This window comes from Mus musculus, chromosome X (assembly GCF_000001635.26).
Source record: "Mus musculus strain C57BL/6J chromosome X, GRCm38.p6 C57BL/6J".
NCBI classification, from domain to species: domain Eukaryota; kingdom Metazoa; phylum Chordata; class Mammalia; order Rodentia; family Muridae; genus Mus; species Mus musculus.
In genome coordinates this window covers 98,316,377-98,342,145 of record NC_000086.7, presented here as the reverse complement: position 1 = coordinate 98,342,145, position 25,769 = coordinate 98,316,377, and the positions used below count along the sequence as shown (strand labels likewise).

At 39.0% G+C, this 25,769-nt stretch overlaps 1 protein-coding gene across 1 annotated transcript in view; it reads right to left on the bottom strand.

Annotated features, from left to right (window-relative positions):
* Window positions 1-18,927: 18,927 nt before the first annotated feature.
* The window catches only part of Ar (androgen receptor), a 174,462-nt gene continuing 167,620 nt past the window's right edge, over window positions 18,928-25,769 (bottom strand). The window contains exon 8 of the mRNA NM_013476.4: window positions 18,928-25,421. Coding sequence (NP_038504.1) covers window positions 25,266-25,421 — 156 coding nt within the window. The 3' untranslated portion in view covers window positions 18,928-25,265. The remainder of the gene's footprint in view (window positions 25,422-25,769) is intronic.

Sequence of the window (25,769 nt, the reverse complement as noted above, 5' to 3'; positions counted from 1 at the left end):
GGAGAAAATGACCCACTGAAAGTAGACAGTGAATGTGACTGCGTTGAAAGGGAAAATTAGGAGTGAATGGATGAAAACCATAACCATCAACTTCTCTTGAAGATGATAGAAATAGAAAATGGGGATGCAATGAAAGTAGAAGAAAGAATTAAGAAGGGAAGGAAAGGTCAGGAAAGAACATGAAGAAAGGAAACAAGGGAGGAAAAGGGAAAGGAACAGAATGAGAAAAATGAGAAAGAAAATTAAATGTCACCTTGAAATAATCCAAATTAATTTGCCCATTGGATATGTTCTGCCCTGAGACCCAAAGAAGATTAGACAGTGAGTCATAAAAAGGATTTGGATAGAATGAATGAATGTATATGGTACTGTTCCTGTCTAGCTGGTGGAATAAAGGGAAGGCAGGGCAATTGCTCCCTCTGACCTCATCCCCACCTTAGTCCTTATTTAACTTAGATGCCCAGTTTTGTGTGGCAGGGAGCTCATATATTTAACTATTTTCACCCCCTTCCTCTAAGGACTTGTTTTTCCTCCAAATTATGCACACAAATCTTCTCCATTCTATTTGATACTTTCCACATGGAAATCCAAGAGGTGACTTTTTTGTTGTTGTTGTTTCCCAACAAGGAATGGCAGACTCAAACAAACACTGATAAGGAAGAAAACAGGTGGAGATATATGTGATGTGTTCTACTGACTCCAAATTATTCTTCCTTCTCAGCTCTACACTGGCATTATCAGACCACACAAAGGAAAATTAAGGTAATTAGACCCTTGGAGGAGTAGAGAAAAGTTTACATAATTTTGGTTGATGGGAAGGCTTCTAGATTGCTCTTCAGCAGCACAGGTATGTTCCTTCTACAATGCTTTAGGAGCATACAGGCAGCAGGCTTTCCATGGATTCTGACAGCAGGAATTTTATTTTCTAAATGAAGCTTCATATAAATTATATATTTATATATTATATTATATAAATTAGAACAACATAGTCCAATACAATATTACCTTGATGATTTTCTCCTTACGGTTGCCTCTGTATAGCACTTTTTTCCTTTCTTTTTTTATTTTGCAATTCTTTTTAAAAATTTTATTGGATATTTTATTTATTTACATTTCAAATGTTGCCCCCTTTCTTAGTTTCTTCTCCAGAAACCCCCTATCACCTCCCCTGCTCCTATGAGGGTGCTCCCCCACCTACCCACCCACACACTCCTGCTTTGCCGCCCTGGCTTTCCCCTACACTGGGGCATTGAGCCTTGCCAGGACCAAGGGCCTCTCCTCCCATTGATGTCCGATTAGGCCATCCTCTGCTACATATGCAACTGGAGCCATGAGTCCCTCCTTGTGTACTCTTTGGTTGGTGGTTTATTCCCTGAGGACTAAAGCCAGCTCTGAGGGGTTTGGTTGGTTGATATTGTTGTTCTTCCTATGGGCTTGCAAATCCCTTCAGCATTACCACATTGCACTGTTGCTTTGTACGTTCTAGGGTCATGCTCTTTTCTAGCCCATATCTCAAATGCTCTGCCTTACATGCCTTACATGCCTAAATTTGACTAACATTTTTGAAAGTATGAATGAATAAATGAGTGTTCTAATTTTGCCTATATACCTATATCTAGCATATCTAATAAATAGTTTAGGAGCTATACAATAAGAATATACATTATTTATTTATTCATTTTTGATTCAAAATATAGCATTCACTAATCATAATACATTCTATGTATAATTTTGACCAAAAACTATGCAGAATTCATATATATGACTACCTATGAAATTATGTGAACAAAGTATAGGCATCTAAAATCACGAATCGAACTGTCTTCTGGGCATTACTAATAGGATCCAAACTGCTGGAGACAGTAGATAGTATAACAGGTGAAGATATATTTCTCTTCTCTGTCCAAGATCCTAAACTTGTGTTTGTGAAATAATTCATACAGATTTTGAACAACTAGTTGAAATATATTTGTCTTTCCTAAGATATTTAATTTAAAAGCTGTGTATTTTAGTCCTAAATTAAGTCAGGTAATTTTTGACTTTGAATGAGTACATTTTATTGATAACCCAAATGTCTTTCAATGGAATGTTCTATAATTCCAGAAGCCTGTGAGAAGTTACTATTTCCTTTAATAATTAAATTTTAGACTAGAGTGATTTCCTGCCTCTGTATTTAGAGTCATCAAATAGTAGATATGTCTGATTTGATTGCCATTTGATTGCATGAGAAACATCTGGGATTTCCATTCATTCTCCTGGCAATCTGCGCCTCTAACTTGTCTTTCCTCACACCTGATTCTGCCACCACATTCCCCTCTCCCTCCCCTCTCCTACCCAGATCCCTCCCTGCCTCTGCTTCCCATACTATTTTGCTCTCCCTTCTAAGTGAGATTCAAGCATCCTTGCTTGGGCCTTCCTTCTTTAACTTCTTAGGGTCTTTGGAGTGTATCCTGGGTATTCTGTACTTTATGGTTAATATCCACTTATCAGTGAGTACATACCATCCATGCATGTCCTTTGGAGTTCGGGTTACATCACGCAGGATGATATTCTTAAGTGCCATCCACTTGCCAAGATTCATGATATCCTTTTTTTGAATAGCTGAATGCATCAATTTGCCTTCTTTTACATGCTAACCGCCAGTTGAGTCAGCATCATTTGTTGAAAATGCTATCTTTTTTCCACTGGATGGTTTTATCTCCTTTGTCAAAGGTCAAGTGACCATAGGGGTGTGGGTTTACTTCTAGGTCTTCAATTCTATTCCATTGATCTGCCTGCCTGTCACTATATCAATACCATGCAGTTTTTGCTGTTGTTGTTGTTGTTGTTTTTCACAATTGCTCTGTAGTATAGCTTGAGGTCAGGGATGGTGATTTCTCCAGAAGTTCATTTAGTGTTGAGAATAGTTTTCACTATCCTAGTTTTTTATTATTGTTGTTGTTTTTGTTTTTTGTTATTCCAGATGAATTTGGAAATTGCTCTTTCTAAATCTATGAAGAATTGAGTTGAAATTTTGATGGGAATTGCATTGAATAGGTAGAGAGCTTTGGCAAGATGGCCATTTTTACTATATTAATCCTGCCAGTCCATGTGCATGGGAGATCTCTGAAGAAATGACCATCTAGAAACTGACTCACCTGGGGATCCATCCCAATTACAACCACCAAACCCAGACACTGTTGTAGATGCTAACAAGTGCTTGCTGACAGGAGCCTGATATAGCTCTCTCCTGAGAGGATCTGCCAGTGCCTGACAAATACAGAAGCAGATGGTCACAGCCATTCATTGGACTGAGCATAGGGTCCCCAATGAAGGAGCTATAGAAAGGACCTAAGGACCCCGGAGCTCTTGACTCTAGCTGCATATGTATCAAAAGATGGCCTAGTTGGCCATTACTGGAGAGGCCCATTGGACACGCAAACGTTATATGCCCCAGTACAGGGGAATGCCAGGGCCAAAAAATGGGAATGGGTGGGTAGGGAAGTAGGGGGGGTATGGGGGACTTTTGGGATAGCATTCTAAATGTAATTGAGGAAAATACGTAATAATAAAAAATATTAAAAAAAAGAAAGGACCTAAGGAGCTGAAGGGGTTTGCAGCCCCATAGGAGGAACAACAATATCAATCAACCAGTACCCCCAGAGCTCCCAGGGACTAAACCACCAACCAAAGAGCACACATGGTGAGACTCATGGCTCCAGCTGCATTTGCAGCAGAGGAGGGCCTAGTAAGACATCAATGGGAAGAGAGGCCATTTGTCCTATGAAGGCTCTATGCCCCAATGTTGGGGAATGCCAGGGCCAGGAAGCTGGAGTGGGTGGGATGGTGAGCAAGGGGAGGGGGAAGGGGATAGGGGAAGGGTGTATTTTGGAGGGAAAACCAGGAAATGGAATAACATTTGAAGTGTAAATAAAGAAAATATCCAATAAAAAAATGGGGAAAAAAAGAATAGCTGAATGCTATTCCAGTGTGTAAATGAACCACTTTTTCTGCATCCATTCTTTGTTTGAGGGACATCTGAATTGGAGCATGTGTTCTTGTGGTATGGTGGAGGATCTTTTTGGGCATGTGCCCAGGGGTCTTAAAGCTGGGTCTTTAGATAGAACTAGTTCCAATTTTCTGAGAAACTGCCGGATTGATTTCCAGAGAGGTTGTATGGGTTTGAATTTCCAACCAGCAATGGAGGAGTGTTCCCCTTTGTCCACATCCTCACTAGCATGTGCTATTGCTTGAGGTTTTTTTTTTTTTTTAATCTTACCCATCTTGATGTGTGAAGGTGGAATATCAGGGTTGTTTTGATTTGTATTTCCCTGACAATTAAGGATGTTGAGCATTTTTTACGAAAATTTTTATTGGTTATTATACTTATTTATATATAAATGTTATCTCCCTTCCCAGTTCTCCTCCACCCCAACCGCCCACCCAGAAACCTGTGAGACCCTGAAAGGCAGCTTGTTTTCTGGTTGAGCTAGGTTAAAACCCCAGAGACTCTGCAGATAACTCTGCAAGGAATGGAAGGATGTTTGCCACACTCTCAGACACCACGTTTCTGACACAAGGTCCAGCTCCAAAATTCTGTGCCTATCACTCATGTAGGGCAGCACCCCAAGCCCCTGGTATTCTGTCTGGACTCAACCCTCAAAGTTATCTGGCAACAGCCAGGTAGGCCCTGCTCACTATAAAAGGGACTGCTTGCCCTCTCCTCCCTCTCTTATTCTCTTACTCTCTTATTCCCTTACTCTCTTATTCCCTTACTCTCTTACTCTTTCCTTTGCCCTCTTGGTCACCCTCTCTCTGCATTCCCTTCTCCCCTCTCTCCAGTGGCCATGGCCAGCCTCTAATTCTCTACTTTCCCCCTCTCTCTGCCTTCCTCTACCTCTACTCCATGACAATAAATGCCTTAAAACCATGGATTGTCCCAGAGTAAGAACCTGTCGTTCTCGGACTCTGTACAGGCCCTGGGACCCTAAAGCCCACACTTCTGTGGCACCAAGCAGTGTCTGTGGTGCCCAAGGGTTCGAGCCAACTCCAGCAGTTTTGCTGGGACCTATGCCTGCACCTCCCATCCCCAGAGCTGGTTGCTGTGGCTTCACACAGCCTGGCACCTGCCCAGCAGAAGAGTGGGTGTTCAGTCAAACTTCCCATGTTAGCCTCCATGAACAGCCCTAGCTCTGTGGTGGGTGGACGTAGGACACCACGTTAACCCACAGAACACCCCCATTCCATCCCCCTTCCCTGCTTCTATGAGGGTGTTCCTCCACTCACCCACCCACTCCCTCCTCCCTGCCCTGGCATCCCACTACACTGTGGCATTGAGCCTTTCCAGGACCAAGGGCCTCTCCTCCCATTGATACCCAACAAGGCCATTCTCTGCTACACATGCAGCTGGATTCATGGGTGCCCCCATGTGTATTTTTTGGTTGGTGGTTTAGTCCCTGGGAGCTCTTGGGGGGTACTGATTGGTTGAAATTGTGACTCTTCCTATGGGGTTGTAAACCCCCTTCAGCTCCTACATTCCTTGCCCTAACTTCTCCATTGGGTCCCTGCACTGGTGAGCATTTCTTTAAGTGATTCTCTGCCATTTGAGATTCTCTTTTGAGAATTCTCAGTTTAGCTCTGTACCCCATGTGTTTCAATTGTGTTATTTGGTGTGCTGGAGAATTCTAGAATTCTTTATATATTTTGGATATTAGTCCTCTGTCAGATGTTGGGTTAGTGAAAATCTTTTCATCATCTATAGGCTGCCATTTTGTCCTATTAACAGTGTCCTTTATCTCACAGAAACTTTTCAGTTTCATGCGGTCCCATTTATCAATTGTTGATCTTAGAGCCTGATCCATCTGTGTTCTATTCAGGAAGTTGTTTTGCTGTGGCAATGTAGTCAAAGCTATTTCCCACTTTGCCTTCTATTAGATTTAGAGTATCAGGTTTTATGTTGAGGTCCATATGTGGGGTTGCTGTGGGGAGAATCTCTAGGAAGTCTTAGAGACCTGGGGTGGGGATGGCTCCCCGGAGTTCGGGCAGATGATCTTAGCCAAGATGCTAACTGTGGGGACATGAAACCTGAAGAGACCACCTCCTGTAGCCAGGCAGAACCCCCAATAGAGAGATAAGGATACATGCCCACCCAATAAATATTTGGCCCAAAATTTGTCCTCTCTAAAAGAAATGCAGGACAAAATGGAGCAGAGCCTGAAGGAATGACCAACCAACAACTGGCTCAACTTGAGACCCATCCCATGGGCACATACCAATCACTAACACTATTAATGATACTCTGTTTTTCTTGTAGACAGTAGCTTAGCATAACTGTCCTCTGAGAGGCTCTACCCAGCAGCTAGCTGAAACAGATGCCCACAGCCGAAGAGTGGATGGAGGTCGGGGACCCTTATGGAAGAGTTGGGGAAAGAATTAGAGGCTCTGAGGATAGTAGGAATCCCACAGGAAGACCAACAGAGTGAAGTAACCTGGACTCCTGGAAGTTCTTACAGATCCAGCAATGAACCAAAGAGCATATACCCGCTGGACCAAGCGCATATGTAGCAGCTGTGCAGTTCACGCTCCTTATGCATCCCCAAACAACTGGAATAGAGGGTGTCCCCTAAAAGTGTAGCCTGACTGTGATATCCTTTCCCCAACAGCACTACTTTGCCTGATCTAGTGTGAGAGGATGTGCCTAATGCTGCAGAGACTTGATGCCTCAGGGAGGGGGTTTACCCTGTAGGGAGGCACCCTCTAAGAGGAGAAGATGGGGGATGGAGGGAGGGACATAGTGAGGGGGAACCCAGGGGGAAAGCATTTGGAATGTAAGTAAATAAGTAAGTAAATAAATAAATAAGCTTAATAAAAGAAAGAAAACATCTGGAGCATTAGTAAATTGTCTTTTTGAAATGTGTTAAAAGTGTTTCCAGATAGGATTAATTGCAATTAGAAGACCTGTTCTGAATGTGAGTGGCACAATCCCAAGTGCTGGGTCATAGACTGAATAAAGAAAAAGTCTTCTGAGCATCAGCATTCCTTTCTTCCCGTATTCTTATCCATCTACATGTGAGCAAATAGTCCCTTTCTCCTGTTGTCATCACAGCTAAGACTTTCCCCACCAAAATTTCTATTTTTTAACAAGGAAGTTATCCTCAACTTGTGAGCCAGGATAAGTCTTTAGTCCTCTAAATTTATGTTTGTTGAGTATTTGGGAATAGCTTTGAGAAAAATAATAAAACAGCTAAAGTACCTTAGGAATGATGGAATTAAAAATTACTATTTTTTTTAGAGAAAGTATCATTATATAATTCTCAGCCTTCCAAGTTCTTAGATTATAGGCATTTATCAACATGCTTGATGAGGTTATTACTATTTTGCAATCCTTAATGTACTAGCAAGTCTAGACAGTGGTCATAAATGGCTGCTATCATAGCAGGGAAAAACCTTGAAACTTTGTTCCATACACTGACACATTTATGAATATGAAGACTTTTTGTCAAAACCATTTGAACCTAAATTTGATCAAGCCACTAGCTCCAGTGACCATTGTTTCAGAAGCTCTAAAAGACAAAGCAACTTGTTAAATATGCTATGAGGAAGCAAACAGTAAAATGCAAACTGATAAGCATCAAATCTAGTAAAATACTTAAGAATAAATTTAAACAAGGAGGCTCAAGAAGTATACACTAAAAACAATAAACCACTCCTGAGAGAAACAAAACAAGACCCAAATAAATGGGAAGACATCAACAAGTTTATAGACTGAGAGGCTTAATGCTTTTAAAAGGACAATACCTCAAACCTAGCTACAGATATTTGGTCATTCCTATCAAGATTAACAGTATCATTTTTTTAAATTGATAAGCTGATTCCAAAATTCACACAAGCAACATTAGAACAAAAAAAAAGTCAGAGTACCATTTCATAAGATCAAAGTTACCATAAAGTTGTGGTATTCATGGCAATGAGATATTGATGCAAAGAGAAACAAATATAGCAATCAAAATAAATTCTTATATTTAATATCAAGTTTATTTCTGGGAACAGTACTAAGAAGACAGTATGGGGGAACAGATAATCTTTGCCACACATAGTACTGACATAAATGGATATCTGAAAGTAAAGAATTAATGGCAGACATTTATCTCACATAATGTATACAAATTAATGACAGTTGATGAAATACTAAACAACTAAAATTTAAACATTTGTATGGAAAAATAGGTAAACTATTTTAAAATCTTTTTTAGGTAACAATTTCTTGGCAATACTCTAAAGGCAAAAGCAGCAACCAATACAATGGCTAAATGAACATAGTCAAAATTAAAAGCTCTTGCAGATCAAAAGGTGTAATACAGAAAAGAAAAATGGAAGAATCTATTTAAAATGATACAACAGATTGATTATAATATATATGCATATGCATATATATATAAAACAACTCAATAACAAAGAGATACATAATGTAATTTAGGAATGGCAGATTATCTGAATGAATAGTTTTACAAAGAAGATACACAAATAACCAACATAATGACATGAGATTACCAGCATCATTAGACAACAAGAAAATGCGAATAAGCCCAGCATGGTGGCTCATGCCTCTAATCCTATCACTTGGAAGGCAGAGACAGGAAGGACGATAGTCATGATTTTAAGGTCAGCTTAGATTACACAGTAAGTTCCAGGTCCATCTGTCTCTTAAGAGGAAGAAAAATGAAAATGATAATTTAACTGAAATGTTGGTTTACACCCTCTGTGATGCCAATGGGAAAAAAGACAGATAATAATACATATTTAAGCAAGATGACAGAGTAAAAGTCACCTCTGTATGACTTAGCAAAAGAATAGTTCAGACAAAACCCCAATATACTCTATTCTTATCAGAGAAAACTAAACGGTGGCCATTGGATGGGAAAAAGATTCCCCAGGACACGAGGAAGTGAAGAAGAATATGAACAAGAGAAGAGGACAATGGAATGAGTATGTGTGAAATGAAAGGACAAGATGGTTATTAGAGGAGAGGACAGTGAAACAAGAGGGAGGCATAATGAGGGAGGAGTGAGGTGGGCAAATAAAATATGTATGAGAACACCACAATGAAGGTTCTAATATTGTACACTAACTCAAAAAAGAATAAAATATAATAAATGTTGCTAAATATGTAGGACAAATACACCCTTGTATACTGCTGATTGATAAACAAATCTCTTAAGCATTGGACAAAGTTGGCACATTTTTCAAAATACTGAATCATTGAGTTACTATGAGACTGCAGAATTCTACTCCTAGTTACATATTGAAGAAAAATTAAACATTCACATAGTATCTTTTATATGAATGTTCATGGTATCATTAATCATAATATTCAAAACATTGAAAAATTCAAGTGTACACCAACTAATGAATAGTCACAATGTAATAACTATATATTTTATCACTTATACATATTTTCCTTGCCCCATCTCACTCCTTCCATGTTCCTATCACTTTCTGTGAAATTAATAATCTCTACTTCTTTAAACACACACACACACACACACACACACAGAGAGAGAGAGAGAGAGAGAGAGAGAGAGAGAGTGCCATAGAGGGCCAGAGACAGGGAGAAACAGAAAAACAGATATAAAACATACATATATGTGTGTATATGTATGCTTATATATAAAAATAATATATATATATGTGTATATATATATATATATCATATACATCCATTAAAAGTCTATATTTTTCTAAGTCTGTTTAGTTTTGTTTGTATGTATATGAGTTAGGGCTGACCTATAAGGGAGTTCCTACCTTGAAAACTTGATTCTCCCTTTCTTTTTTTGTTTTTAATATTTTTTATTATTACGTATTTTCCTCAATTACATTTTCAATGCTATCCCAAAAGTCCCCCATACCCTCCCCCCCCACTTCCCTACCCACCCACTCCCATTTTTTGGCCCTGGAATTCCCCTGTACTGGGGCATATAAAGTTTGCGTGTCCAATGGGCCTCTCTTTCCAGTGATGGCCGACTAGGCCATCTTTTGATACATATACAGATAGAGTCAAGAGCTCCAGGGTACTGGTTAGTTCATAATGTTGTTGCACCTACAGGGTTGCAGATTCCTTTAGCTCCTTGGATACTTTCTCTAGCTCCTCCATTGGGGGCCCTGTGAACCATCCAATAGCTGACTGTGAGCATCCACTTATGTGTTTGCTAGGTCCCGGCCTAGTCTCACAAGAGACAGCTATATCAGGGTCCTTTCAGCCAACACTTGCTAGTGTATGCAATGGTGTCATCTCCCTTTCTTAGATGCCACTGATAACCTGTAACTCTTCATCGAGGGGTGGGATCTTAAGAAATTTCCCTGTCCATGCTCTCCTGTCAGCTGCTAGTGTCAATATGTAGAAAATAGATGGCGATTGCTTTTTATTCTGTCCAGTAGTCTATGTATTTTGATTGGAGGAATTCAGATCATTAGTATTCTGAGTTATTGAAGAGTGTGTATTGATCCCTACCATCCTGTTGATTTGGAAGTGTTTTCTTTTCCTCACTTAATGAACTATTACTATAGTGTGACTTATTTTTTTCTGAGGCCACATAGAAGGATTCATGTTTCTATTCATTCTGAAGAGTATATATATATATATATATATATATATATATATATATATATATATATATATATATGGCCTTCAATTCATTTAGTTAATTTTTATTATGAAAAAATTTCCAATTTATGACAGATAGCTTTGGTGGTTTAGTAGTCTGGGTTGTCAGTTGATATCTTTCAGAACTTCCAAGTCTGAATGTGCTGGCTCTGCTGTTCTCAATGCCCTGCCCTTGTACCTAACTTAGTGATTCTGTCTTGGAAATACACATTCTGTATATTTAATATTCTAATTTTAATATGATGAGGAAGGTTTGTTTCCTTGCCTTATCTATTTGGTGTCCCTCACATCTCTTATATCTGGATTGATATGTCTTTCTCTAATTCTGGGAAATGATATGTTATGCTTCTTTTAAAAATGTTTTCTATGCCTTTAGTACTATATTCTTCACCTCCATCCTACTATTTGTATAATCATTTTACCTTTGGGGTGTTAGGTACATTCAGGAGTTCCCACTGATATCTTCTTATTAATTTACCTTTGTCCTTGTTGGATTGCTCCAGTCTCTCTCTCTCTCTTTTTTTCAAGCTCAGATATATGTTCCCCCTCTTATCCATTTATTTGTGAGACTTCCACAGAAATTTTAATTTGATTTAGTATGTATTTCAGCTCCAGCATTTCAGTCTTTCCTTTCGTATTTATTTTTCTTTAATTCCATTTTTATGTCTTGCAACCCCTTCCTTATTTCAATCAGCTGTTTGTGTTCTCAAGTAGGAGCTTATGTTCTTCTTTGATTTCATTATACATACAATCATTATGGGTTATCTGGAATTTCATGTAACTTAACTCTCAATAAATGCTGTTACTATAGGATAAATAATTTTTGGAGGAGTTGAATTGGTTTTTCATCCTGCGAAAATTGTTGCACTAGAATTTATATATTTGTTGTTATTTCTTTGCTTGGATTACATTTTCTCCGGTATATTCTTGCAATAGAAGTATTTTCAGTGTTCATGTAAGATTTGGAGGTGAGTATGTTGAATGTGCTGTTCTGGAGCTCCAGACACTTGGTATAGAATTTACACTATCCCCTGAGTCGGATGTCATTTGTGAGATCAACCACTGCTACTTAATATTAGTACAACACAGATGCCATATGATCCCACTGTTAGGAGTAGCCCCTTCCAATTTAATAATTGCTTGATGATAAACAAATAAGATTTATATGGAGTATATTCAGATTTTAGTTTTGGAGGGACAGAAGTAGTGACAGGAAGAATACCATGAAAGTAAAAGAAAAAAAACAAACAAATGGAAAATAAACAGGTGGGTAAAGTGGCAGAAAATTGAAATCGTGTTAATATAATTAGATTTTAAAGATAGTTAGAGCTATGGAAGGGTATATCCAGTTGGTTCAAAGAGGAGGAGACAAAGGTGAGATGAATAAAAAAAAGACAGATGAGTAATAGTGGAGTATATATTATAAGCTACTATAGAATGCTTTATAAGCTGGGAGGGGAAAGAAGCATAATTGTCCAATATACAAACAATAGAAAAACCATCATGAGTTATATACAATATTGGAAATGAAGTAATATAAATAAAAAAAGAGAGTGCTTATGGAATAAGTTTCTGGTACAGCTGGCTGAGTTGAAAGGTGAAGTTTGCAGATCCCAAATCCAAATGTGAGGCTTGGTGTCTGAAGCCCCAGTGGTCCTGAGGTCAGGATGTAGAGGAAAGGAAAGCAGTGAGTCCTTTCCTATCAGTTTCTCTGCACTGCTGCATGCCATCATGGCCTCTTCTGATTCTCCAGGTCGTTCCTGGATGTGAGGAGCAGCATTTCCTGGGAGGTAACTCTGCTCTCTCCTGGGCAGCTTTATTAGGCATGCAGGCATCATAGAGATGGCGTCCAGATGGACTCTGGTTCTCAGCTTTCTTACCCTTACCTCCATTTCCAGTGGTCACCAAAATAGAAATTTATTCTCTTCCAAGATCTGATAAAATTCTAAAGGCAAAGTTCTGCTGCAATGCTTGCTACTTAAGATTTTTGACTTCACTTCATTTTTGGTTTCTTTGACTTCTTTACTAACATATTACTCTGACAATGACTTTTATTTTTGTTGCATTTTTATTGGTTATTTTATTTATTTGCATTTCAAATGTTATCCCCTTTCTGGTTTCCCCTCTGCATCATCCCCTCCCTCATCTCCCCTCCCCCTGCTTCTATGAGGGTGCTTCCCAATCCACCAACTCCTGCCTTACCGCCCTTACTTTTAAAATGCCACTTTTATATTTAATTTCACATTTCAGTTAATTTCTCTATGGTTATTAGTAATTCCTAATCTGATTTTCTTATATGGTTTCTGTGAGTTCTATGTGACATAATGATATCAATATTGTAAAGGAGGAATTGTGTTGCTAGTAAAAATAACTGCAAACCCATATAGAGGTTTAGGCTTAGAAATGGAAGATTCAAAGTCTAAAAGAGAAATGTTCATTCCAAATTGTAGAAACCATACACACACACACACACACACACACACACACACACACACACACACATATGTATGTATATATTCCTAAATCTTGCTTTGTCATTAGTGGCTAGTAAGGATTTGCTAGCAGAAATATAGAAGAGCATTTAGTATGAGAGACCTACCTGAACAAAGACTACTGAAAAGAATTTTCCCATTCCCAAAAGAAAACCTTTGGCCTTATCCCAAAAATAATGCTGTACCATTGACAGTGCCTGTATTCTGGTTTTTAAAGTCTATATCCTCCAATACCTCAGAGCACCTAAAATTGACCAATTATATCTATATTGAACATTTATTTGTTTGTATCTTTGGCTCACATCAATATAGTTGACCTGTAGAATGGCCTAAGAAACATTGACAAAAACACTTTGTCACCATGATTGACACATCGACATGTGTGACAAGCAGGATAGTATGCTATGGGATAAAGCCTGTTGTGGGAAAATGAGTAGCAGATTACTGGAGGAGTGGAAGCAAAGCTGATAGTTAGCCATTTGCAGTAGAAAAAGTGCTAGGATACAAAGTGCTGAACACAAGCATAAGAAAAAAGTATAATAAAAAGGGGAGAACTGAAGATTGATAAAATTTTGGTTTTAGCCACTTTCTTTCACAGTCTAAGAAAGGATGGTATAGCCGAAAGAAATAAGCCAGGCAGTCTTTAGTGTCTTTGTTCTACATATGGGACATAGTGACTCCCCAAAGGTACAAGAGCTATAAACTTACTTGCTAGTTATTAACAGAAGCTGATAAACCCCAAATGCCTTATTTGCTCTGGCTTCCTTAACAGACAAATATGTTCATAGGTTATATTTGAATGTCAAATGAACTGCTCAACCACCACAATACTCTTAACTAGACAAGAATGGGAAGCAATAGCCTTGGTTCACATAGTTGTATGATAATTCTATGTGGAAATTTTAACTTCATATATGCCAGATGTAACTGACACTTTCAAAGTAGTTGAGTAAGAAGACAATTCCATTATGATATAGATGCCTTCACTCCTGTTCTATAGTGCTGCTGCATGTTTTGGAGTTCCTTGAGTCTGTTTGTAAAGCAATCGAAGAAAGAAACCAACCAGCCTTTTAGGGGAGAGGGGGTGGGTATGGGGGACTTTTGGGATAGCATTGGAAATGTAAACGAGGAAAATACCTAATTAAAAAAACAACAAAAAAAGAAGGATACAGTGATCAAGACAACAGGCTTTGGCAATTCACTTTCTTGAGTTTGAGGTAAGGTTGTATTGTTTAGAAGTAATCTTAGTCTATGCTGGAAAAATCTTTGATTACTTATCTATATAAGCATGTAACACTACTTGATGTATAAAGACAAGAGGATTAACACAACACACGTTAGTATAGAGAGCTTTACAACATACGTAATGGAAGGAACTTAGCAGTAATACTTCCAGATATTTTTTTATTATTGTTGCCTTTGTTATTATTTTTTTCAATTCTATTCTTTAATCAGTCTCTGCTTCACAATCTATTAGATTGTTGTACAAGTTTTAGCTTGATGTCTATCAGGTAAGAGCTTTATTTAAGATTCTTAGTTATTTCAAATGGTGTCCTGAATTTAGTTATGAGTTGTGGCAAGATATTTGTTGATATTTTAAATATTGAAGTTTATAGATAATTTTCTTTAAAAATATGATGGTAGGCCTAGACTATTCCTCTCAAGGCTATTGGTCTCATTTGTGCTTAGAGTTAAGTTTTTAAACAGGAGAGAAGGGAGAGGAAGCAGTTTGGTGAGGGATGTGTTAGATACACATCCAGTCCTAGTGGTTCTCGAGAGTATGCCAATGTTTCACACACGGCACCTGAGAATGGGTGATCTACAGACAAAATTCTAATTCTTAAAAATGAAGATTTTCACAATGAGTGCTACCCCAGATTCAGCTCTAAACTGATTCTCTGTTCCTGTTTGCTTTGCATTTTTCCCAAGGAAGAAGCCACACCCACCCTTTCTCTGTACTCACTGTTTACCTAACTGCCTTCTTCTCCTGGGAAGTTCTAGCTGACTATTCAAGGACACAGTCAGATATTACCATATCTAGAAAGTTGGAAAGATCTCATTTCTCTAGAATTCTCTGATTTCCTCTTTAGATGAGGAAATAAGCTCTCACAGTCAACTGAACACCAGTTTAGCTGACTTCCCACTGCCTTTACTAACTAAGAAGTTGATGTTACTATCCTGTTCTCTGGGGGTTTCTTTTTTACTCTTTGGGAGCTTGGTGTCAACATCACACTAGTAAGACCATGGCAAGTAAAAATGGGGTAGCAGGCAACACAAGCTATCATCATCACAGAGATACTTCAATATGAGCACACCAATGTTTGTTAAATTGGAATAATGTGAGAATGATGATACTGGAAATCAGGAGATGGAGGTTTTTTGGTTTAGACTTAAGAATGTCAACCTGTAGCAACCTTTGGGAAAATCACATTCATAGTCCTCAGTTTGCCTCTCTGCTAATTGGTTGATTCACCTCCCTGCATACTTACCATGTTAGGATGTTTAAATTAGGTCAATTATCTGACTGTGCTCTGGGAACTAAAATGCTAGCAAGTACTAAGAATCCTTGTTATTAATGAGATGAAAGCCACACTCTTTTATGAGGCCCTTTTCTAGGTCTGTGTGATTCTTTTCTGTACTTACATCACTTACTGTCATTTTCTTATTCAGGTTTGACCTACAATCTCGAGTACTTCTTGTTTCCCTTACAAGCTTGCCAACTCTCACCTTAGGAAGGATCCCTTTCTCCACTCCCACACTCATCTTTATCCAATTTGAGTTGTGGCCGTTATTTCTTTGGGAAGTCTTTTTGACCTTACCTCTAGACTGGGAAGTCACTGTTTCTCCATGTCAAAGACAGAACCCAGTGATACAATGATCTGTATCTTTGTCTCTCAATAGACCAAGATCTTCATGAGAGTAGAACCAAGACTTTCTTGTTCTTGGGAACAAAACAAAATGGTTGTATAAATGTTTCTTAACAACTGAAAGTCAATGGATAAGGGGAACATTGGATAATGTGCTTTTGAAGGTTTCTGAAGTATTTGTAGTCAATAAGAATCTCTTCCATAATTAATTGAATTTGGCACATCAAAATGTTTTTCATACTTTGGGTATGCATGTGATTGATAACTTATCAGTTATATATGTTGTCACAGAGTCTATCTCTTCTGATGGCCTGTTTTTCTGGTTTGAGATGTGAGGCAATGATGTGGGGAGATGTGAAGGAATGTTCACATAGTCTGTTTTAAATCAGCCTGTTCTTCATGGAACCTTACTGGTTAGCAGTTAGATCAACTCACCCAGATTAATTTTTTTCAGTTAATCCATTGAAGGAAGATGAGAAGTTATGGGCTAAAGTGTGGGAGGGTGACTTGGCCATCTCTATCTGCCTGTTATCTTAGAGAACCATTCTCATACCCACGCCTCTCTCACTTGTTCTTACAATCCCTGTAAGTGCTCATCAAATGTCTCATCTTTTTATCTCCTTTCTTTACAGTAGTCATGAAAAAAGTCACCCAGAGTGGGCAGAAGGCAAAACAGGTTCAGTTATTGAGGTAGAGAGTCTTTGTTTGCATATGTAAGAACCATATATCAAGAAGTTGAGTACCTCACTTTTCAGGCTTTAAATAAACATTTAGGGGCATGGTAAATGTTTTTGGATGTCCCACCACTTTGAAATACTTCCCACATATGGAGTATAAATTGGATTCTAAGGGTGGCCTGGTGTTACAGGACATAGACCATAATATAATTAAATATTTCAGCTCAGATTTCCTATGTAAAGTAAAAATTTGGAATATGGCATGCCTAAGAATCCTTCTAGCCCTAAAGTTAGAAATTCTAAACTAAATGTTAATTTGGGGAGGGGGGAAGGATGTGGGAAAGTTGTGGGATAGGTGCTATAGATTACAATTCCAGACTGGTCTAATCTAGGCCCTGTAATAGACCATCAACTTGCTGAAACCATGATGCATAACTAGGGCTTTTTTACCTGCTACTTATCTCTGCCATGTATGTGATAATTTTTATGATAAATATATGATTTCATCTTGTGTCCTTTCCCATCCATAAAGAGGTCAATGGTATTTGTTGTTACTTGACATTTCCTCCTACCATTTGGACTCTGAATATCTGTTGATTACAAACCATGGGTATACTATTTCCAAGCTTGTGTTCCAGGGATAATGAAAGTCCTTTTCCTTTTTATCTTTAGTCATCAATAGGAAAAACATTTTTCCTATTTATGTTTGCAATCACTATAGGTTTTGGACTAGAGAAGATCAAAATGCCTTCTAACAGACATTTACTTTACTGATGAATCAATTAAGATCCAGAAAAGGGTTGGGAATTTTTCATTATGATACATTAAATGAATAGGCCTGGATCATAGCTATATATTAATTATATGACCATTAGTGAATCATGTACAGGACTTCTGTCTGCAGACTCTTTCAAGTCTATTAGGTGCCTTGTCTTGGAACTTGGTGTTGCTACTTCCGGAAAAACCTCTGGTAGCTGCTAGCAAGCTTGTCAGTAACTGAGTGGTAAATAAAATCAAGTAGTGCAAAGCTGTTATATAGGTCATTTGTTGTCAATACAAAGGAGGGAAGTTAGTAATAGTAGTCAGTGGCCTATTTTGGAGACAAGCTTGGTCTCATGTAGCCTACAATCATATACATAGTCCTCTTCTTCATTGTAGACACACAGATATACATCCTAAGAATAATTGGTATTCCTCTCTTCTTGTTCTTACACTGATATCAGGAAACATTGGAGAAATTCATGTACTTTGAGATGGAAAATGTTAAAAAATGGCTCAATGTGGGATCTCTATCAGGGGTTCTGGAATTTTAATAGGGAGCAGAGCCAAAACAAATAGCCCACCAGCTGTGTGACACATGTTTTCATCAAATCCCCAACCCAAACCAGAATGGAGGGCTTGTAACAACTGTTGTCACACATGAGAATTTGAAGCATAGAGAACATTCTTTGTGCTGCTTAAGGCACCTATAGTTCCTCATTGAGTGATCAATAACAGCTCAAAAGTCAACAATTCTGTTTGGGATATCACATGCATCCTGGGATGCAACAGGAAGTGATCTTACTTGAACTGAAGAACTCCAAAAGAATTTCGGCTCAGCTTATACCTGAGTGGTTGAAGACACTATGGCCCACAGCACAAGTGAGGTTGAAAATGTGTTCTCCCTTTGTCTGTGGCTTGGTTCAAACCAAACAGTGATACATCATATACTTATAGGAAGCAGTATGTGAGTGTGAGTAAGTGAGCTTTCTACAGATTTTCCCTAGCTGACAAGCTTGGGGCTTTTCACAAAAGGTTGAGCTGAGCTGTTGGTGTTCATCTGTGCTTTCTAACACAGATGCTCTGTTATTTTGGTGGTCTCGGGTCAACCTATGTTAAGGTTAAGACAGGGCAAATTTATAACCACTGGCTAAGAGTTTTAAAAATATATGAAAATCAAAGTAGCATAAAAGGCCACTGGGCATGATACCAATTCTTGACTCCAATAAAGACAGCCAATAAAAAGAGCTAATGAAAAGAACTCTGATGACATTCATCTGAAATTTTAGATTGTTTTATGTTTTAACAAATTAACAATGGTGATAAGAGGACATTAGCAGCTTTTCTTGGGGCTCTTTGTTAACAATAACTTGAGCCTGCAGTCACAACAGGGGCTGTGGCCAAGTTTTAGCTGGCAGACCAACAAGCCAGTATTTTACACAATGGATGACATTTCTAAAGCCAGACGCAGAGACAAACCAAGAGTCACACATGTATTCCAACAAACAAGTTTCTGCCATTTTTAATTGTATTTAGAGCAACAAAAGATTCCAAGATTACAAAAAGAGAACAGAACACTAGCGCTTGGGGCTGGTCCTGCTGCCCAGTGGAGACCAAGAGCCGCTGTGAGAACTGAAGCCCCAGCGAAAGAAGTTTCAAGCAAAATAAATTGGTTTCTTTTGAAAAAAAAATTGAATGCTTTCTCTCTTTGCTCTCTCCACATCCAGATTTAATTCTTATCTCTATAAGAATTACATTACATTCTTGGTTACATTGTCTATTCCCTCCTACTGCCAAATTAATCTCCAGGGTAGTGTAAGCATGTCATTTGCCATGTATTCCCTAATCAATGTCCAGTCAATCTGTCTACAGGAAAGCAGGGATGTGTGTCAATGAATGGTAAAGGACCATCTGTTTTTTTTTTTTTTTTTCAAACCTGGGAGATTCCATTGGTGGCTGCTTTTAATGATAGAAGTGGCTTATAGGACAACCCCATAGGCAATTCCCTTCAGGACAGTTAGCAATAGGTGCTAAGGCCATAAGATATACTGCAAACCCAGTCAATCCTTTCTGTGAAAGGCCATGTAACAAAAGGAACTAGGAAACAAAGTAGAACCTTGCTACACTCAACCAGGATTGGAAGCCAATTAATACACATTACCTGCTTCCTGGCCAGATTAAATTGGGTCATATTAAAGCTGGGTCAAAGGCTGTTTTGTTTTTTGCTCTAAAACACCACCTGCTAAATTCAATTATCTGCTTTTTTGGGGGGGTAAAGAGAACTCCCAGCGATCTGTTACCTTGACTGAAATTTCAGAAAAATTGTGACAAATGTGGATTTTTTTTTCTGGATGGGCTCTGGGCAACAGACCCCAGGGTCAAACTCTTAATTGAAGAAAAAAAATCCCTCTACTCATGGGTAGCAAAGGATCTGTACCTACAGAGATATGACTTCTAACACACTAACAAATTTTTAACAGAGAAAAATACATTAGCAATTATCAAAATCTTTACAGAACATATCCAGAACCAGAATTAGAGCACACGGACACCCAGTAGCAAGAGCACCTCAATTGCAGGGGAAAGAATTGATGTGACAGAAGGAGCGTTTGCTCCAGGTTCCCAAGACCAGGCAACTGCCCTTCTCTAACAAGGATGGTGAAAACCAAGGAAATAGCCTTCCTTTTCCCAATGCCTCAGATCCCATGAAGAGGCTGCTGGCCAGTCCTTTGGGTGGGCACCTGGCCCCACATCTGGATTTCTCCCTATTGCAATTCCTAGGCATTTTCAATGAAATTTCACCACCCTTTCCACATTCATCCGTCTTAAGCTAGTAAAGTGCAATACATCATGTACCCTACCCTTTCCTCTTCCACCCCTTTGCAAGGCCTCAACACCAGGCCCAAGAAGGGAAGAGATCTCAGTTATCTGATCAATCCAGGTGTCTTATCCATTCTGAGAGAGCATCCAAAAATGTAACTGCAACCTCTCTTACAAGTACATGGCATCAGATATGACCTGGAACCAAATATAAAGGTGCAGAGAAAGGTAAAGCTATCAGAACACATTACATCTATATATAGAATTCAGTTTTGAAACATGGATACAAATACTCATTTACAATATATTTCAACTTTCTGCCTTAAACTGCAGAGAACTTTTTGTGCTGTCCAAACTGGGCAGAAATGAGGGTTTCTGCCTGCCCTCCTTCTAGTGCAAAAATCTAATCCTTTAAATGTACCCCTTCTTATCAAGGGCTTCACATCTTCAAATAAGCTAACATGGGCACTAGTAAACACAGTGGCCAAGACCAGCTCCATTTCTAACCATGCAAAGATGGAGCTTTAAGAATTTGCTTTGTAACTACTTTAAAAAAAAAAAAAAGGAAAGCTAGTTCTGCTTATAAAATCAGTTAGTGAAGGACACTATAATCCCATTTCCCCCCAAATTATTCTCAACACTTCTAAATATGTATATTGTGAGACAACCCCTCCCCACAAAGTCTTCTAAGTCAATCATCAGAAAAGTCCTTCAGTCTGTCTTTGGATAATTTACCAAAGAGGCACTAATGCTTGCTCCTTCCCTGCCCTTAAAAAATTTGGTATCTTAGATACAATATAATCTTTGGTTACATAATATAATGCTTTCATCTCCTTTTCTACTTAAAAAAAAAAGGCCTTCAAAGATTTTCAAGGAGATAAGTGGTGAAAGCAAACCTGTTTGCAAAGGCAGCCGGGACAGAAACTTCTTACTCCAAGAAGTTTCACATGCTAAATGGCTTCTTTTAACTTTCAGTTCAGGATTTAATCTAGTAGGTTAGCATTAGTGGTTCGTAAGCATAAGAATCATGGCCTTGGCCCAATGACCTGTGACCCAGGCAATTAGTGGAGGAGAATTATAATTAGTCTCTTGTGTTTGCAGGACCATGCTAGGGTCATGCAGGGATAGCAAGTCAGTTGTCTTCAGAAAACCTTCTGAAGTCTGGTGCTGGCTTAAGTCTTAGGGAGGTATAAGGGTGGCTTGGGTCTTTGTGCTGGGCCAAATTTAAGGGAAAGAAGAGGGCAAGGCTATAAATGAATGAATCAGTTAGAAGTTGCTTGAAGCTTAAAGTCATGTAATTTGTGGAGTATCATTGTGGTTATCATGTGGATGGTGGACATACTTTTTTCTTAAAGTGTGTTGAATATATCTTCCTATATATGCCTATATGTACTTAGAAATAGAGTGTGGACAGAGAAGGATGTTAGCAGAAGCACATTTCTCAACCTGGACAATTAACCTCAGCAACTACCCAAAGGACAGAGTGAAGCTTTTTTTTTTCTCTTTTTTTTCTTTTCTTTTTTTTTTTTTTTTTAGTGCCAGTGAACATACATAAAAATATACATATTACTGATTTTCTGTTTTCCAAAGATATATGACAGAATCCTTCAAAAAAATCCCTTTCTGAGAGTAAGGTAATTTAAAAAAATAATGAACTTTCCAAGAACAATAATATTGCCTGTGGCATAGAAAATCTATGGAACAAAGAAGCCAACTCCCGTGTCAGCTCAGAGTCCACACACAGTGAGCTGCCTGCGGATGAGAGTTGAAAGCACTACACGACTCTTCTTGAATCCCAGAGTTCGTGACTTTGGCAGCTGGCTGCTGTCCTGCCCAGTTGGGCCTTCTCCATGGTTCTCCTCTTTTTCTTGTCCTCATTTTCCATTCCTACCAAGCACTGTAAACCTCTTTGGAGATGATCACCTTGACTTCTCTGGTAAGTGATCCTCATCTTCCATCTTAACCATATGAATGGAGAAATGGCCAGCCGTTCACAGGTGAGCATAGTGCACCAGCAACATTCACTCTACTGAGCAGAGCACGTGCTCCGCCAATCATATTAGTTGGAACATTGATGGCCAAAGAAAGCAAAGCAAAACAAAACAAAACAAAACAAAACAGAAAAGAAACACAAAATCCAAAAAAGCAAAAACCAATCTCTTCTTCACTTGTGTGGGAGAACACAGCCAAGCTACAGTTTCCATTGCGCACCCAAACCCCACCGCAGAAGCAGTAGGCATAAAGCCATGTGTATGCTGTTTTTCTCTAATATTGTCACTTGGAAATTTGGAGTTTAGTTGGTGTTGCTTTAATTGCACTGCTGTTTCACTCTTTTTGGCTTTTGCAAGTAAAAAGCATATACATTCATAAAGATAAAAGTCATGATTCAGAACTCCATAAGATGAAAAACTTCCTAGAGAAATGGATCAAAGAGTCTCTAGTATTTACAAAGACAAATATTAGAATGTTATAATAAAATCCATGTACCACAGAAGACAAAAATTGCTTCAGAATAGATGTAAAGAAACTATTAAAATGTAACCAAATTTAACTAAAAGGAGTAATGATTTTTTTTCTGTTTAAGGAACAGCTAAGAGAGCTCCTGTACATAAGCCAGATGGTGTTGTCACAAAGCAAATCAGAAACTGTCCCGTTTTGTTTTGTTTTGTTTTTAAATGTAACCTGTCAGCTTCAGTTTTTGTCAAGCAGGGTTGGATTACCATATCACCCATTGTATATATCCTCCCTTCCTTGTTAAAGAAGTTGTTTTGCAAGTTTGTTTTTGCTATTAATAGCAACAAAGAAATCAGGGAAGAAAACCTGTCCTTCGGAAATCACCTTTTCAGTTAACATAGTACCAACCAAAAGAGTCAGCTTGGCAGCTGGCCCCTGATTTCTTAAGGTCTGCAGGGAGGTGAAGAGCTGAGTGAGGAGGAATGATACAAAGGCAAAAGTAGATGTGCATTCCTCCTGCACTCAAGGTTGAGGAACAGAGTCCACAGTAAAGAAGGCTGTCAACAGACTACATGAAACCAGTGACCCAGGGCTTGCCCTGAGTTTATGGGTGCAGTCTATTTGTAGCCACACCGGCCAGATCTGTCCAATGAGAGTCACGGTGGATAGAATGTTTCAGTGGTCCTGCACCCTCTGACTGAGAGGGGACAACTATGGTGGAGATTCGAAGTAACTTTGGCCAAAGTCAGCCCAGCAATGGCAATAGAGGAGGATGAGCAAACTGATGCCCATCTAGCCAGATGGTATTCATCTGGCTTTAGACTTTGCCTCTGAAGACTTCAGCAGTCTGTATTTTCTTCTGGCCTTCTCTTTTCCTTCCATTATTTCTGCCAATGGGTATGCTGGATGGAAAGGAAAAAGTCCTGTGCTTTCTGGTTCTAGTGTCTTCATTTTTCTCAGCTGGGTTACTTAGTTTTCTCTTCCACCATGGTCTGGGTAGCCCCTTTAATTGTTCTGAGGAGGAAATTGACATTTCTCCACTTGGGAGGAATATATTGTCTCTGGAGGACAAGGGCAAGATGCCCATTTTGTCTGGTCCCTTTGATGCTTTCTTTCCAATTTTTCTAAGGGCTCCAGAAATTTACTGTTGATGAAAGACATTGAGTGAGATGTCTTTTATGCTATTAACATCTAAACATAGATGCTGTGGCTGCTGGCCTGCTAGCCTTTGTGGTGGTGGTGAGAGGGAGATCTTAGCAGTGTCTACAAACACGTCCAAAGAAGTGTACAAGCTTTACCACCTTGGCTTAAATGCATTTTGGTGAAGTTCAGGGCCACTGAACACTGAAGACTTGTGCAGGGAGAATGTGGCTGCATGGGGTCTCTAGGTCCTTTAAAAGCAGAGGAAAGGATGATTGCACTATGGCATCATCATTCACTATCTCTAATGGGAGAATGGCTAAGCCATCACTTCCTTTTCCTCTGACTCCAGTCACAAAGCTCCGCTATGGCTCACACATGGAAATATGAACATAAATCTGAATAGAGCCTTCCAAAGAGTCAGACCTTTCCACTTTCTTCTCACTGACATAACTTCAGTGAAAGTGGCCAAGTTTTGGCTAAAGAGAGCATATAGTACAAAGCTCTGAGAAAAGCTATTGAAAGTCAATTGAGGGTGGAAGCAGAGGTTAAGAGAGAAAAGGATTGGAAGGAAGAGGCATTCACATGCAGACAAGTTTTCAAACAAGAAGCACATTTCAGTACAAGGAACTACACTGCAACTGAGCACTCTAGGACTCAGGGACAAAGGCTGTGGGGAGGTAATGGTTATCCATCTGCCCTCCTTGTCCTCTTTTCTCTCTACCCTATCAGTAAAGCTTTGGGGTCAACCTGCTCTTTAATGGCAATAGCCATTAACAACAACTGAAGTTTCCCACAGAGAAACAGGATGAACAAAAACAGTGACTCCTCGTGGATTTGTAATTTTTTACTTTCTTCTAGTCACTGTCGGCTTCTTTGGGAATCCTATGTGTTTATTTGTATACCACGAAGAAACAAACCTAGCATGTTTTGTTTGTTGGTTTTGTTTTTTGTTTGTGTTTTTTTTATTTTTTGGTTTTGTTTTTGCTTTTTATTCTCTCTGTTTGTTTCTTCTCCAGATACTTATAGCTCTCTAAATTTGCCATGGCATAAGGTGAGTAAACATTTGCTTGGTTGGCACACAGCACAGTGCTATAAACAAGCACAATTGACACTGGGCCACAAGAGGATCATCACAGATTCAAAGAAATACAACAGAAATCAAAACAAAGGCAGGAGCCACAATACGCAGCAGATTCAAAATGTGCCATGGGAGGGTGAAAGAGGGAGGGAAGAAGAAAAAAAAAGAAGGAGAAGCCCAGGAAATAGAACTGAGGAACCTGTTCACGACAGACTGTACATCAGTAGAGGAATTTCCCCCAAGGCACTGCAGAGAAGTAGTGCAGAGTTATATAACAGGCAGAAGACATCTGGAAAGGGAACAAGGTGGGTTTTGGGTATTAGGGTTTCCAAATCTTCACTGTGTGTGGAAATAGATGGGCTTGACTTTCCCAGAAAGGATCTTGGGCACTTGCACAGAGATGATCTCTGCCATCATTTCAGGAAAGTCCACGCTCACCATATGGGACTTGATTAGCAGGTCAAAAGTGAACTGATGCAGCTCTCTTGCAATCTGTAGGAAGAGGGAGAGATAGAATAAACTTGGCTTAATAAAAACATGGCTCTTGCCCAGCTCTTCTCCCACCTTAGAATTCTCATACCCTTCGAATTTTCCCCTTTGTTTATCCTTGATCCTGCCCGGTGTGTGTGTGTGTGTGTGTGTGTGTGTGTGTGTGTGTGTGTGTGTGTGTATCTATTTATTTGTGCGTTTTGAGAAATAATCCTCATGGAGGCACTGTGGGCTCGTAGAGATCATTCACACCACTTCAAGTCCTCTGACTTACGACAGTGTTGCTGTTTTCTTCCCTCCATTATATACACACACATTCTTTCTTTCTCTGTCTTTCCACCTCCCTCCTTC